Source organism: Nothobranchius furzeri, chromosome 18 (assembly GCF_043380555.1).
Source record: "Nothobranchius furzeri strain GRZ-AD chromosome 18, NfurGRZ-RIMD1, whole genome shotgun sequence".
Lineage (NCBI taxonomy): Eukaryota > Metazoa > Chordata > Actinopteri > Cyprinodontiformes > Nothobranchiidae > Nothobranchius > Nothobranchius furzeri.
This window is the reverse complement of record NC_091758.1, coordinates 33,516,133-33,531,731: the sequence shown is the minus strand read 5'-3', so window position 1 is coordinate 33,531,731 and position 15,599 is coordinate 33,516,133. Positions and strand designations below refer to the sequence as shown.

General features: G+C 42.4%; 1 protein-coding gene across 7 annotated transcripts in view; it reads left to right on the top strand.

Annotated features, from left to right (window-relative positions):
• The window catches only part of LOC107392446 (ryanodine receptor 3), a 129,941-nt gene that overhangs the window by 63,119 nt on the left and 51,223 nt on the right, over positions 1 to 15,599 (top strand). For all 7 annotated transcript variants that reach the window (XM_070546664.1, XM_070546666.1, XM_070546663.1 and 4 more), the window contains 9 exons: positions 191 to 257; positions 336 to 496; positions 577 to 742; positions 2,488 to 2,574; positions 2,667 to 2,893; positions 3,160 to 3,964; positions 4,176 to 4,376; positions 8,926 to 9,028; positions 14,479 to 14,610. In XM_070546664.1, coding sequence (XP_070402765.1) covers positions 191 to 257; positions 336 to 496; positions 577 to 742; positions 2,488 to 2,574; positions 2,667 to 2,893; positions 3,160 to 3,964; positions 4,176 to 4,376; positions 8,926 to 9,028; positions 14,479 to 14,610 — 1,949 coding nt within the window. The remainder of the gene's footprint in view (positions 1 to 190; positions 258 to 335; positions 497 to 576; positions 743 to 2,487; positions 2,575 to 2,666; positions 2,894 to 3,159; positions 3,965 to 4,175; positions 4,377 to 8,925; positions 9,029 to 14,478; positions 14,611 to 15,599) is intronic.

Genomic DNA, 15,599 nt, shown 5'->3' with positions numbered 1-15,599 from the left:
ATTGAGGATGGATCATATTAGTAAGCCAATTAGTTAATACCTCATTAAGGTTCTAGCTTCTGGGTTACATCAACAAGTCAGTTTTAGTCATTGCAGAAATTTTATAAATGTTGGAAGTATTGATAATGCAGTTAAAGGTACTGTTTCCCAGCCATCATAGGCAGCTGGTTTGTACTTGATCACTTTGCAGATATCCATTGAGATCCGTGAGACATGGTGAGGAAAGTAGACGAGTGGACTACAGCAGCATCTCCATGGTAAGCTCAAACTTCCTCTCTGATCGTAGCTTAAAACTGGAACATTTCTCTTCAATCCATCCTTTTTTTGTATTGCAGTACCACCACTCGGTGAGAATATTCTCAGGTCAGGACCCTAACTGCGTGTGGGTTGGATGGGTCACCCCTGACTACCATTATTATAGCAACAACTTCAACCTCAGCAAGAACCGGACAGTGACTGTAACCCTGGGTGATGAGCGTGGACGAGTCCATGAGAGGTGAGGATTCGTGTCCAGCATTTATACAGAGAATGACTTTTTTATTGCTTAAATCATTCATAATTGTTGATAACTGACAGTGTGAAGAGGAGTAACTGCTACATGGTGTGGGGTGGTGATATATCCAGCACTGGACATGCCACTCGTGACACCAATGTTGATCTGGAGATCGGCTGTCTGATAGATCTTGCCACCGGTCTGGTGACATTCACCGCCAATGGAAAGGAGATATCCACATCCTACCAGGTACAGAACACAAGCACACATTAAAAGTTTGTTAGAATATTTTTGTTGCAAACACAGGACCCATGTGCCTTTAATTGCCCTTTGATAATATGCTACCTTTTTATTTGTTTGGAAAAAAATGTTCCAGGTTTGAAAAAACTTTTCTTTTCAGACAATTGTTTTTGCTTCAAGTTGGTCTAATAGTATAAAATCACTCTATTTGTCTTTAATGTGGACATAATATGCAAACCGCACATTTTGCATTGGTTTTTGCTGCCATGTGGATCTTTACTGTCTCTATAAACACCTCAGTCGTGAACAACACATGTTAATTAATTTTTCAGTGTTTGGTTTTATGAATTATGTTCATAAAACAAGCATTTTCAAAAAGTACCTTTTTGTGATGTCACAAATGGGGAAATTAGCTCTCACATGCCAGAGAGCTGCTGCTGGAGGAGCAGCGATTCTACTCTGACCTCTTCCCAGATATCAGAGCTTCTTAGCTCATAGCAGCCTGAGCAGCAGATGGTGGATGTGTCCAGCTTGAGCTTGTTTTCTTAAAGTGACAGAGCCCTGAAACAGCTCATTCTGGAAGGTACTGAAACTGTCTCTAATAAAAGTGTTGAAATTGTTTATGTGAGAGATTATGTGCACAAAAACATCATAAACATATTTTGTATCAACAATTGAATCATTACAACTTTAAAAGAGTATTATTATGTCCCCTTTAACTATTAAGTTATGATTTTAGAAGGGGGAAAACAAAGTAGGATAAAAAAATAGATATTATGATTGACTCCTCAAAATGTACAATTTCTATTTGTTTAACTATTGTTTCAAAAACAATTTTTTTTCTTATGTCTTTATTTTCTTTCAGTGTTAATCTTTAGAGCATTGAGCACTTTGGGTATTTTTTTAAGTGTAATAATCCCTAACCCTCTTTAACCCTCCCACTGTCCTAATAGGTGTGACCCAGTGAGGAAAGTTGACCATTGAGCAGGGCTGATGGTTTATCCCTTGGGTCCACGTGGCAGGGGTGAGGAGTGAGCACCACCTCACCCCTGCCACGTGGACCTCAAGGGATAAACCATCAATGCTGCTCAATGGTCAACTTTCCTCGCAGGGTCACCCATAAAGACAGTGGGAGGGTTAAAAACATGAGTAAAACTCAGCAGAAAAAAAACAAACAAAAAAAAAACATTAAGACATCTAATTTATAGAATATTCTGTTCTATAAGGAAAGGGCGAACCACTCCATTTTAGCATTGATTTATAGAAAAATAACGCTCAGGCGCTGCAAACTTATTATCTACTCATTTATTGAGCAAAGGTCAGTTGTTCTAAAGTCATAACTTTTGTCAGCCGTTCATTCTGCACAGTCATTAAGTTTGTTGGCTGCAGAAAAAACTCTCTATGAAGCTCTTCGTGTTTTTTTTTATAACAAAGGTGCAATGACGTCTGTGTTGTTGGGTTTCTCACTTGATTATGAAAACGTGCTTTGAGAGCTGAGTCTTGGTGAGCCATTCAAGTTGTATAATCTGCTTACATTTTCCTGCAGTAGAATCTGCGAGGTTTCACCCACCACTGACTCACCCAGCCGGCTCTCAGAACACACACACACACGCACACACGCACACACACACACACAAGGCTCTCATGATGCATCATTAAGCCGCCTGCTGCAAGTCACGGTCCCTTGCTCCCGTTCAAGTTTTTGATCCTTATTTGTTATTTCTCCCTTAAATCTGTTCATTTCTTGGCTCCAGGTGGAAACAAACACCAAACTTTTTCCTGCTGTGTTTGTGCGACCCACCAGTCCTAACCTCTTTCAGTTTGAACTGGCTAAAATAAAGGTAGAGTCCTACATCTTCCCCATCTCATCCTTGTTCCTGTGCAGTATGATGTAAGAAAGACACGGTTCACCTAAACCGTTTTCCCTCTCCAGAATACCATGCCTCTGTCGTCAGCCATTTTTAAAAGTGAACACAAAAACCCGGTGCCTCAGTGTCCGCCCCGGCTAGATGTTCAGACAATTAATGCGGTGCTGTGGAGCCGCATGCCCAACACCTTCCTGAAAGTGGAGACGGCCCGAGTGAGTGAGAGGCATGGCTGGGTCGTTCAGTGTGTGGAGCCCCTGCAGATGTTGGCGGTACACATACCTGAGGAGAACAGGTCTTTATATACTGGATTTGCTTTGTGTTTTTGAACTAGTTTAGAATTAATTACAAACCTGATAAACTAATACATATTTTAATTTACACAAACATAATTCCAACCTATGTATACATGAAGGAAAAAAACCATGAAAGATATATTAAATGGTTATAAACAGTGAAGATGAAGTTTTTAATCTTAGTTTGTATTTTCTTTTGATCAACATGCACAGAAATCTGATCTTTCAGGTATATGTTTCAAACAGCCGCTGCCTTCTTTTAAAGGTGTGTTGACATCATGGAGCTGTCTGAGCAGGAAGATATGAGGAAGTTCCACTACCACACCCTGAAGCTGTACTGTGCCCTCTGTGCTCTGGGAAACACCCGCGTGGCCCATGCCCTCTGCAGCCACCTGGACCAATCACAGCTCTTATACACCATCGACAATCAGTACCTGTCTGGCATGTTACGTGAGGGCTTCTACAATGTTCTGATCAGCATCCACTTGGAGACAGCCAAAGAGTCTAGACTCATGATGAAGGATGAGTTTATTATTCCAGTTACAGCAGAAACACGCTCCATTCGACTTTTTTCCAATGCATCCAAGAAACACAGCCTGCCTGGAGTTGGGCTTAGCACCTCTCTGAAACCCCGCCTCAACTTCACCCCTCCATGCTTCATCAGCACAAAACGGGATCATCTGTACAGTCCTCAAATCCCTCTGGATTCTCTAAAGGAGAAAGCAATTGTGATGTTGAGGGAGGCCGTGCATGGTGGAGGACACCACATACGAGATCCTGTAGGAGGCGGCGTGGAATATCAGTTTGTGCCCATCCTGAAGCTCATTAGCACTCTGCTGACGATGGGCGTGTTAGGCAGTGAAGATGTTCAGAAGATTTTACTACTGATTGACCCAAACGTGTTCAGAGAGACACGGAATGGGGGGGTCCTGAGACACACGGACAAAGAAGGTTTAGCGGGAACAGAGGGCAAGGCCGTGGAAGCTGGAGAAGAAGAAGCAGCTGAAGAGTCAAAACAGCCAATGGAGGGGCTGCTGGAGAAGAGGCTGCCAGAGCCTGTCAAACGACAGGTAATAAAACACTCCGAAGCTTTAGCATCATTTTAATAGTTCTGCACATAAAGCAATTACAGCTCCTCTGTAATGGGTCTATCTGAAGCCGGTCAATCATGAAATGACTCTGTCTCACATAGAATCTCTTTGATGAGTGAACTAAACGTTTATCTGATTATCTTGGTGATACGATGAAATTGTGCCTCCTTCTTCTTTACATGCTCTGCAGATGTGCGAACTGCTTCATTATTTCTGCGACTGCGAGTTGAAGCACCGCATCGAGGCTATTGTGTCCTTCTCTGACAACTTTGTCTCTAAGCTGCAGCACAACCAGAAGTTCCGCTACAATGAGCTCATGCTGGCTCTCAACATGTCTGCTGCTGTCACGGCCAAGAAGACCAAAGAGTTCAGGTCGCCGCCTCAGGAACAGGTGGGAAGATGATACAGCTGTAGCAGAGCAATGTGTACAAGAAATGTTCCAAGTTCTAAATCTATCTAAAGTCAAAAGTGCAACGAGAATCAAACAAAACTCCAATGTGGATCCCTCAGAATATAAAAATCATGCACAACATCGGAGATGATGCTCTTGTTATGTCTCTTTTCCTGTTTTATCTCTCTTTCCCCTTATCCTCTGGTGGTCCGCTCAGGGTTGGCCCGGGCCAGCACACCCACAAGGACCGACTGGCTGGCTCAAATACACGCCTACTGTTAGGGGGAGCCTCCGATTGGCAGATAGAATCAACCAGAGGGGACTTCCCGCATGCGCATTCATTATCATTATCACTCTCTGTCTTTTTGTCACTGCTGTGAGGAGCAGTGTTGGGAGTAACGCCGTTTAAGTATAACGGCGTTTCTAACGGCGTTCTTTTATAGGTAACGGAATAATCTAATTAATTACTTTTCCCGCCGTTGCAACGCCGTTACCGTTACTGGGGACGGAACGTTGTGCGTTACTATGTGCTTGTCGAACGTTGAGCAGCAGCGTGAGGCTTTCTGACTGCAACACTTCAGCTGCAGCCAGGGAGAGAGAGGTGTCGGTAACACACTTACAAACACGATGATGACTGGCCGGGTGGGCGGAGACCCTCACGGTCTCAGTCACTGCCTGCTATAGACCAAACGGGAATAACTCCGTTTAAAATAACCGCGTTAATAAAAAATATTTCTTTCTGTAACGAGCAAACTAATTAATTTCGTCTTCTTGTATCAAAACGTCTTCCTGTTACTGATAAGAAAATGCGTGCAGCAGCGAATCTGCGGGTCTGCAGCCGTGCCCTTAGCATGACAGCGGGACGTCCCGAAGGTCCGCTCACCTGTTCACCGCGCAGACGTCCTGCAACGATCTTCTGCCTTCCTAGATCATCCAGCTGTAACCTGTTTCTGATCATGTCTTTAGTCCCGCTGTAACACTGATGCATCAGTCTCAGACGGCATGGAGCTCAGGTGTTATTAGAACTACCTGTGTGTGTTTACCACCCAGCTTCAGCTCTTCTGTGGTTGGGTCTGACCCATGTTAGTACATTTAAGTCCTCCATCAGATTTGTGCCTCTTCTAGTGTCATTTTAAAGGATTTTATTTATTTATTTATTTATTTAACCGTTACTAGATTACCAGCAACAGAAATGCTAGTAAAAACCTAAAAACACACAATTATGTGAAGCTGGAAAAATTAGAATGCTGTGCAAAATTACATTTATTTCTGTAATTTAACTAGACTGAGAGACCATTTAAAGGCTCGGGAACCTTTACAGGTGTTTCTATTTGCAATTTTAGTTTTTAGCTGATTGGGTTTTTGTTAAATATCACACAGTGACCTTTTAATAGTCTAGATTAGTGTAATGCTCCTGTTAGTAGTTCCTCCTGTTAAGTGCTTATTTATATAAATTATTCAGGTTTATATAAAACATTTGGACATACATTTTATTATGTTCAGTCATTAGTCATTTATATTTTACTATTGTAGTAATTCTTGCATTCTTTAATGAAAAAAGTAACTAAGTAGTTACTTTTGTTGGTAATTAGTTACTTTTATGATCTTGTAACTCAGTTAGTAACTGAGTTACTTTTTTGACAAAGTAATCAGTAACTATAACTAATTACTTTTTTAAAGTAACGTTCCCAACACTGGTGAGGAGCAGGAGACACACGCTCACAGCCAGACTTTTTCTGCGTGTCTGTTGCCCCGCCCGCATGCTCGGGGATTTGTGCGTAAACAAACGACCGGTGCGGGACCCGAACCGATGTCACCGAGCCTGGTCTGTGCTGGCCCAGCTGTGAAACCCCTAAAAGTCCAGCTAAGAGGATCTAACTTTGACTCCCATTTAAGCTTGGACGCCCATGTATTTGTAAAGAGTTCTAAGGCGATTTAAACAAGTTAGATTACATTCTTGGGTGTGTAGCACCATTGATTTGTTTAATTTTTGTAGCTTCATCAGAAAATTTGTGCAGAAACATGAGAGCCGATATTGTTCTTTTACCGTCTCCTGTCTTGCTGCTCCATGCCACTTCTCTACTTTGCATCATGCCTCTTGTTTTATGCAGAATTTTTTTTCAAAACAAATTGGAATTGATTCAATTCAAGTTTATTTATATAGCGCCAAATCACGACAAGAGCCGTCTCAAGGCACTTCACATAATAAACATTCCAATTCAGGCCAGTTCATTAAGCCAATCAGAAATAATGTTTCCTATATAAGGAACCCAGCAAATTGCATCAAGTCACTGACTAGTGTCAGTGACTATACAGCAATCCTCATACTAAGCAAGCATGCAGCGACAGTGGAGAGGAAAACTCCCTTTTAACAGGAAGAAACCTCCAGAGAATCCTGGCTCAGTATAAGCAGCCATCCTCCACGACTCACTGGGGATCGAGAAGACAGAGCAGACACACACACACACACACACGCACGCACGCACACACACGCACAAACACACACACGCACACACACAAAGACAAGTAATGTGTCTATAGTTATATTGTGATGTCTTAGTAAATATTCTATTTGGTGAAAGATAAACTTTATTGTATTTATCCTAGTAAATCTATAATTAAACGGGTAGCACATCCAACGTCAAGGAAAGCAAAAGGTTATGATCAGGAGAGGGATAATGTTTTAGTAATAGCAGCAGTGTGCTAGACGATGGCCCCCTCCATGAGGGCACCACAGCTCAGCAGAACATTGTTGTAGCTTCTTCTGGGGAGAAAAACACTTACAGAGAAAATAAAGTTAACAGCTGAAATTGCAGAAAATAGTACAGTTAAAGAGCAGATAGTAGAAGAAAGTAGTAGAGTGTGAAAAGTGGTCAGTGTATACTCCAGCAGTCTAAGCCTATAGCAGCATAACTACAGAGATAACTCTGGATAATCTATCCTATTTAGATGGAGGCATGTTGGAGTCAGGGCAAGGGAGAGCCGTCTTTACCGACTGTACACTCCACCTCCCTGTACTCCCCCACTTGTCCAGATTTAGGCTAACATCAGATTTTAACCATAGGCCCTATCAAATAAAAATGTTTTAAGCCTATTCTTAAAAGTAGACAAAGTGTCTGCCTCACGGACTAAAGCTGGAAGCTGGTTCCACAGGAGAGGAGCCTGATAACTAAAAGACCTGCCACCCATCCTAATTTTAGATATTCTGGGAACCACCAGTAGAGCTGCAGTCTGAGAGCGAAGTGCTCGGTTAGGAACATATGGAACAATCAGATCACTGATGTATGATGGAGCTTGATTATTAAGGGCTTTATATGTGAGAAGAAGGATCTTAAAATCTATTCTGAATTTAACAGGTAGCCAATGTAGGGAAGCTAAGACAGGAGAGCTATGATCTCTCTTTTTTCTCATCAGACCTTTAGCTGCAGCATTTTTGACAAGCTGAAGACTTTTAACTACATTCTGTGGACTTCCTGAGAGTAATGAATTACAGTAATCGAGTCTTGATGTAATAAATGCATGAACTAGTTTTTCAGCATCACTCCTGGAAAGTATGCTTCTAATCTTAGCATTATTCTGAAGGTGGAAAAAGGAAATCCTACAAACTTGTGAAACCTGGGATTTGAATGACATGTCCTGGTCAAAGATAACACCAAGATTCCTTACTTTGTTCTCGGAGATTAATGTAATGCCATTCTTCATTTCAATAGTGTGAAAATATACTAAATGTGCTCAAGGGTCTGAGTTGCATGTGTGCATTTTTATCTTCGTATACCTTTTCCAAGACATCTTTAGCCAGCCAGGTTAATACATTTGTTTTTGTAATACAGCAACTCTACACATCTGCATTGTGATCTCTAGTGTAAAGTGGTGCAGCAGCCACAAGAAATGTGTTTAATTGCTGAAATTAAGGGAAAGGTTACATAACATTTGTGATTTTTCTACATAATTAATATTCCTTCTAACTTTGTATCTCCTGGGCTTTGACGTTTTAACAGTCTCTGTTTGGCTTTTTGGCGAACGAAGTGAGAGATGTCCTTTGTTGCAAATGTTCCTGAAAATGTCCGTATGTCACATAAAAACGCTTTAAGGCAGATTCATTACGTTGCACAGCAGAGATCTGCTCAACAGTACAAGCTAGCACACACACACACACACACACACACACACACACACACACACACACACACACACACACACACACACACACACACACACACACACACACACACACACACACACACACACACACTGACAGTACATTAGCCATTTTAGGTCACAGCTGGAGACAAAACGCTGAACTTGACAGATACTTAAATGATGTGTGAGCTTGTCCTTTTGTCTGAGTGCAAAGAGATTTAACCACTTAAGTATTTTAATTTTCTTTGAGTGATGTTTAGATGGCATTTCAAACTACGGACAAGCACAGGCATGAGTCAGATGAGCACAAGAAGTGGCTGCTCATTAAGGTTAAAGTAGAGAAGAATAGACTAGAATAAACCTTATTATGTGACAATTATGTGACTTTAAATTTTTGTTTCAATTTCAGATCAACATGCTGCTGACTTTCAGTACAGGAGAGGACTGTCCGTGTCCGATGGACATTCAGGAGGAACTTTATGATTTTCACAACCAGCTGCAGCTCCACTGTGGTGAGATGTTGATCTGGCAAAACCTTTATGAGCTTCTTTACTGGTTCTTCCCGTTACAAAAAAAAAAACTTTACATTTATTTTTTAATGCTCTAATCAGTTTTACAAACTCAGCATAAGAAAAATTAAGTAAAACAATGCACTCTCAATTAGCCTGACTCATTACTACAAAATCTGAATGTTCATACACATTTATATTTATGTTAACTAAAATTGGTTGAAATGTATCCATCCATCCATTTTGGGCCACTTATCCAGAGTCGGGTTATGGGGCAGCAGCCTAAGCAGGGACGCCCAGACTTCCCTCTCAACACCCACTTGGGCCAGCTCCTCCGGGGAATCCTAAGGTGTTCCCTGGCCAGCCGTGAGACTTAAGCCTAATTTATACTTCTCCGTCTGCGTCAGGACAGATACACGCAACGTTATTATCCATCATTTTGAGGGCTCTCCAGCAGTCTCACAAGGACAGACAGAGTAAAGCTCTCTTTTCTAAACATCCATCCAACGAGACGGAGAATGCAAGCTTGTGATTGGTCAGGATTCCGCTGTCATCTACAGCACCGCCATTGCACCCTCAACAACATGAAGAGAGCTGAAGATACCTCATGAAGAGGTGAAGGAGAATGACGGACAAATTTGTCCGTGTTAAAAAGTCTCTTGAATGCAAAAATCACAATATAAACAAAATAGTAAATTCACTATCTTGGACCAGATACATGACAGGATCCCACAGAAAAGCACTACGCCCTTTGTTGTCCTGGCGGGGAATTGCTTTGCAACCTTCTCCAGGAGATGGAGAAGTCCGAAAGCAAAACGTCTCTGTCATGCATGCATGTCTGTCCCTCGTGGAGTTGACAACGAAGTATAAATTAGGCTATAGTCTCTCCAGTGTGTCCTGGGTCTTCCCTTAGGTCTTTTCCCTGTTGGACATGCCTGGAAAACCTCACCAGGGAGGTGTCCAGGAGACATCCTGACCAGATGCCCATGCCACCTCAACTGGCTCCTCTCGATGTGGAGGAGCAGCGGGTTTACTCCGAGCCCCTCCCGGATGACCGAGCTTCACAAACTATCTCTAAGGGGGAGCCCAGCCACCCTGAGGGGAAAACTCATTTCAGCTGCTTGTATACATGATCTTATTCTTTCAGTCACTACCCAAAGCTTGCCACCATAGGTGAGTGTAGGAATGTAGATCGACCGGTAAATTGAGACCTTCTGGCTCAGTTCTCTCTTCACCTCGACAGATCGGTATAACGCCCGTATCACTGCAGAAGGTTAAAATGTATCATAGAAAATAAAAATAGATCTTTTCCAGATGCATTTAACACTTGAAAGTTATCAAAACAAAACAAAAGTGGGATGTACTATGCAAAACTCACCTTTTTGCCTGAAACAAGCCATTTGAAAACATCTCCATTTTTGATGTCACAAATGGGGAAATTTGCATAAATGATAAATGACCCGCACTTGTATAGCGCCTCTCAGAGTAAGGACTCCAAAGTGCTTTACACTACAGTGTATCATTCATCCATTCACACACACATTCACACACTGATGGTGATGAGCTACGATGTAGCCACAGTTGCCCTGGGGCGCACTGACAGAGGTGAGGCTGCCAAGCACAGGCGCCACCGATCCCTCCGACCACCACCAGCAGGCAAGGTGGGTTAAGTGTCTTGCCCAAGGACACAACAGCAGAATTCTCTGTCCGGAGCCGGGATTGAACCTGAAACGATTACTGGACAACCCCATGCTGTAGTTCTTTTTTAACACAGAACAGTTTTGTTACCTGTTTTCCCGCTACGTTTCGTCTGCGGCTGCAGACTTCCTCAGGCTGACGCTGATGGTGGCGTCACTTCCTTCTCCGTTTATCCGCGGGCAGCAGCGGACGTTGTCGCCCTCTGCTGCCCGCTCTCCCCTCTCTGACGATACAGTCCCATGCGTGGTCCAACGTGTAAACTCCGTCGTCCCTGTTCATGGTCCCACATCCACGTCTCCTTATCTCGATTGCTTCATCTCACAGGACGTCACATCCCTGTTCACAAAAGCACCGACCCAAAAAACCATAGACATAGTAGTTAACAGAATCAGACAGGACAAGACTTTACACAAAAGAACAAACCTCACAGCAGATGACATAGCACACCTGATAGGACTAGTAGATAACTCCACTTACCTCACATATGACAACACAATATACAAACAACTGGAAGGCTTCACCATGGGAAACCCGTTATCAGCCACCCTGTGCGTTTTTCATTGAAGACCTAGAACAAAAAGCCATAGCCACTGCCCCCCAAACTGCAAAATAAAACTATGGAAACGCTACGTAGACGACATACTGGATATCATACCAAAAGGACAAACAGAAACACTAACACAACACTTGAATAACATTGACGACACAGGCAACATAAAGTTCACTTATGAGTCAGAAACAGAAGGCAGCATAGCATTTATGGATATGAAAATAACCAGACAGACCGACGGGACCCCAAACATAAACACATACAGGAAACCAACACACAGACCAATATCTACTATGGACATCAGAACACCCCACCATACACAAAATGTCTGTAATCAGAACATTATATCACCGAGCAAACATAATAACAGAAGAAAGAGACCGTAAACAAGAGGACAAACATACATCATGCTTTAAAGACCTGCGGATACCCGACATGGGCAGTAAACAAAGGAAAACAACAAACAACAACAGAAAGAAAAGAACAACCTAAGCAAAGAACCAGAAACCCAGAAAGACAAGAACCAAAACCAGTGATAACCCTACCATACATTAAAGGCATAACAGAAAAAATAAGAGCAACAATGAAAAAACACAACATAAACACACCAACAAAACCATACACAACAGTTAGAAACAGACTAGTGCACCCAAAAGACAAAATACCAGCTGGACTTAAATGTGGAGTCGTTTACGAAATCCCATGCAAACTCTGCAATAAAACATACGTAGGAGAAACCGGACGCCAACTCAACACACGAACAATAGAACATAGAAAGGAGTGCGAGAAAGAAACAAGTCGAAAACACACAAGAGCAGCAAAAGAAGAAGCAGAAAGCACAATAAAGAAGTCAGCCGTAACAGATCACTGCACAAGAGAACACCATATAATGGACTGGGACAACACAAGGATCATAAACAACGAACAACAAAAATACAAAAGATGGATTAAAGAAGCAATCGAGATAAGGAGACTTGGATGTGGGACCATGAACAGGGACGATGGAGTTTACACGTTGGACCGCGCATGGGACTGCATCGTCGGAGAAGGGAGAGCGGGCAGCAGAGGGCGACAACGTCCTCTGCTGCCCGCGGATAAACGGAGAAGGAAGTGACGCTACCATCAGCGTCAGCCTGAGGAAGTCTGCAGCCGCAAACGAAACGTAGCGGGAAAACAGGTGACAAAACTGTTCTGTGATTTAAAAAAGAACTACAGTATGGAATTAGAAATTCCACACAGCAAGAACACACCTAAGATACTGGACAACCCGCTCAACCTGTTGAGCTACTGCTGGCCAGACTCAGTACTGCTGCCCAGGCTCTATGCCCCCACTAGCCCTTTAAGGCTGGAGGAGCAGCAGCTCTACTCCAAGCCCCTCTCAGATGTGGGTGCTTATGTTATAGCAGCCAATCAAGAGATTGGTAGGTGTGGCCAGCTTCAGTTTGTTTTCTTAAAGTGACAGAGCCTGGAAACTGGTCATTTTGCAAAGTACTGAAAATGTCAAGAACAGAACTGCTGAGATGGCCTCATATGAGAGGCATGTTAGGCAAAGAACTTCATAAACATGTTTTATATAAACCATAGGACTACTAGATTAGTTTTCTTTTTTTCCTCATTTAGAATAAAAGGAATTGAATAAAAGCAAGGCACTTCAGTTCAGAGTTCCATTTAGAGTGGCGTCCACCTCAGTAGCCGTGAGGTCAGTAAATCTGAGTCATGTTTAGGTCCAAGGCCATTTCAGGATTTAAAGGTGAGTAACGATTTGTTCCCCTCCATCTTCTGATTCACACTCTGATGTAGTGGGTTTTTCTCAGGCATGAGATATAAGGTTTGGGAAGACAGCTCATCTCTTCTAACAAGATTTGGAAGGCTCTGGTTGCTGCTTCAACAAACATCAATCATGAACAGATCAATGAACAGGCAGACTCAATGAATTTTTGGTTTACAGGTTATTGAATTGTGGTGTGGCTTTGTTGGCTTTGGAATACTTTGAAAAGTTTAAAATAGTTATTTTTGTTTTGTTATACTTTAACTGAAAGTACACATATTTGTAATGATGTCAGAGGGGTGCAGAAAACCACACAAAGAATACATCAGAGCCAATCACAGCTCTCATCTAGAAGAGAATAAATGTTTTTTTTTCCTTTTCTTAAAAGATAAAAGATAAAGAAATATACTATCCCACCACTCAAGTTCAAATACAGCTTGTAAACCTTCCTGTTTCTTTCAAATCAGCTTTGAGGAAGAGATTTGTTCTTCTGAGTTCTGTGGCAGCATGAGGGAGGAAGTATGGAAAGCCAATAGGCTCTCATAATTCATTATTTGTGCATGTGAAGTGAAATGGATCATAATTTGTGTCCTTTGATTGAAACACCCCCTGATGATTAATAAACTCTGAAATATGTGATGTGAAATAAAATGTCAGGCATTTCCTAAATACCACCTAATAAAATTTAGGATTTGGTCTTTTTCCTCTTCAAATCAATCAAAACAGAATTAAAGAAAATGTCGAATAATGATCCATTTCTGCTGTTGTGTCAGCAACATCAGATTTGTATCAGCGCTTTATAAAAGGTTTGTGCTTCTCCTTCTCTCAGCTGAATTGTAGTTCAGTGCCTCCATAATTGTTCTGACATCTTGATGCTCTGATGAATAATAGAATTCCCCGACCCTACTATACAGTCAAGCAAAAAACAGTCCAACTTGTCATGACACTCTTTCATATTGAAAACAATGAAATAGGAGTTATTGCCGAGAAATACGCTCAAAGTGCGCATCCTGGAAGTGTCAGAGTCCAAGCCCCCAGGCCGGGCTCTCTCAGCTGACCGGCTTCTGTCTCGGACCACATTACCCAGCATGCCCCTCGCGGGGATTCCCTCCACGTTGCACCTGCGTCTTCCATGTCTTTATATGGAAGACGCTACACCGGCTCTTCACTCAGTCATCGTTCCACCGTGTTCCATGATCAGAGTATTCAGAAGCTAATACAGCTGAACCTCCACCTTTCTAACTCAGACCTCATCCTTCCGTCAGCCTTTCCAGCACCGCTTGCAGCCAGCAGTCTCTAATAAAGCTCGTACTCCCGAAACCAGTCTTCGAGTCTGACAGGAAGACACGTGAAAAGAGACTTTTGTTAAACCCACAAGAAGCTGCAGAAGGATATTGTTTTATTACGTCACGTACATCTTTTTCTGTCTTTGTGTAGGAATCCCGATGGAGGAAGATGATGATGAGCAAGACACATCTATTAAAGGTCGCCTCCTTATGCTGGTGAACAAAATCAAAAGTCAGTCACAGAAAGCACAAGAGCCCAAGGAGAAGAAACAGTCGGCACCATGTAAGGAGTAACTTGTCTTTGCTTTTTTGTACTTTTTTCATGGATGAGGTGCACTGAGAAACATTACCGTAATTTCCGGACTATAGAGCGCACCTCAATATAAGCCGCACCAACAAAAAAAAATAAAAAGGTTTTCTACACACACACGCCACACTCGAATACAAGCCGCGGCACAGCAGCCACATGCAGGTCTCCGGCGCACAGCGCATGTATGGCCATAGCATAAGATAATTAGACAGAAAGACGCTACACTGAGGTTTTTCGTTGTTGTTTAATTCAACAAAACAAATTTTAAACACGGGTGAACGTACCTGCAAGTTTAGAAAAGAAAACAGCACTGATAGCATTTATATTTCTGGATGGTTATAAAATAAAAACAGAACTGACACGTTATTACCGGCAATTTGCATGTTTAGAAGAAAAGAACAGCCCTGACACAGCATTAATAAGCCCCGGATGATTAGAAAATAAAAACTGCACACAAAACACGCCTGGTTATTAAATAAAACACACTTGCCTACCAGAAGAAGTCATTCGCTCTCATCTTCCTCTTGCGCACTAAAGCCATTAAAGTCCTCTTCTTCAGTGTCGGAGTTGAACAGCCTCAGAAGAGCTTCGTCACATACCTTTTCTGTGGCGATGTCAGTGTCGCTGTCCGTGTTGCTGTCATCATCCCCGGGTGAAGCTGGCTTGAATGAGTTCTTCCTGCTACCGTCTCCAGCGCTGAGCCTTGGATTCATTCATGCCAAGCTTACGTGCGGCAGCACTGTTTCCCTCCTTTACTGCCAGATCGATGGCCTTCAACTTAAATGCGGCATCATATGAACTCATACGTGTAGTCACGATGATGAGGGGGTATGGATTTGAAAAAAAAATCTTCGTCCTGCCGGCTGCTGCATGTGCTAAATTAAAATGAGCACTTTCTTCAATTTCCACTTTTGACTTCCACCTGTTTCACTTTCTGCTAAAGCGCCCCCTGGCAGGTGAAG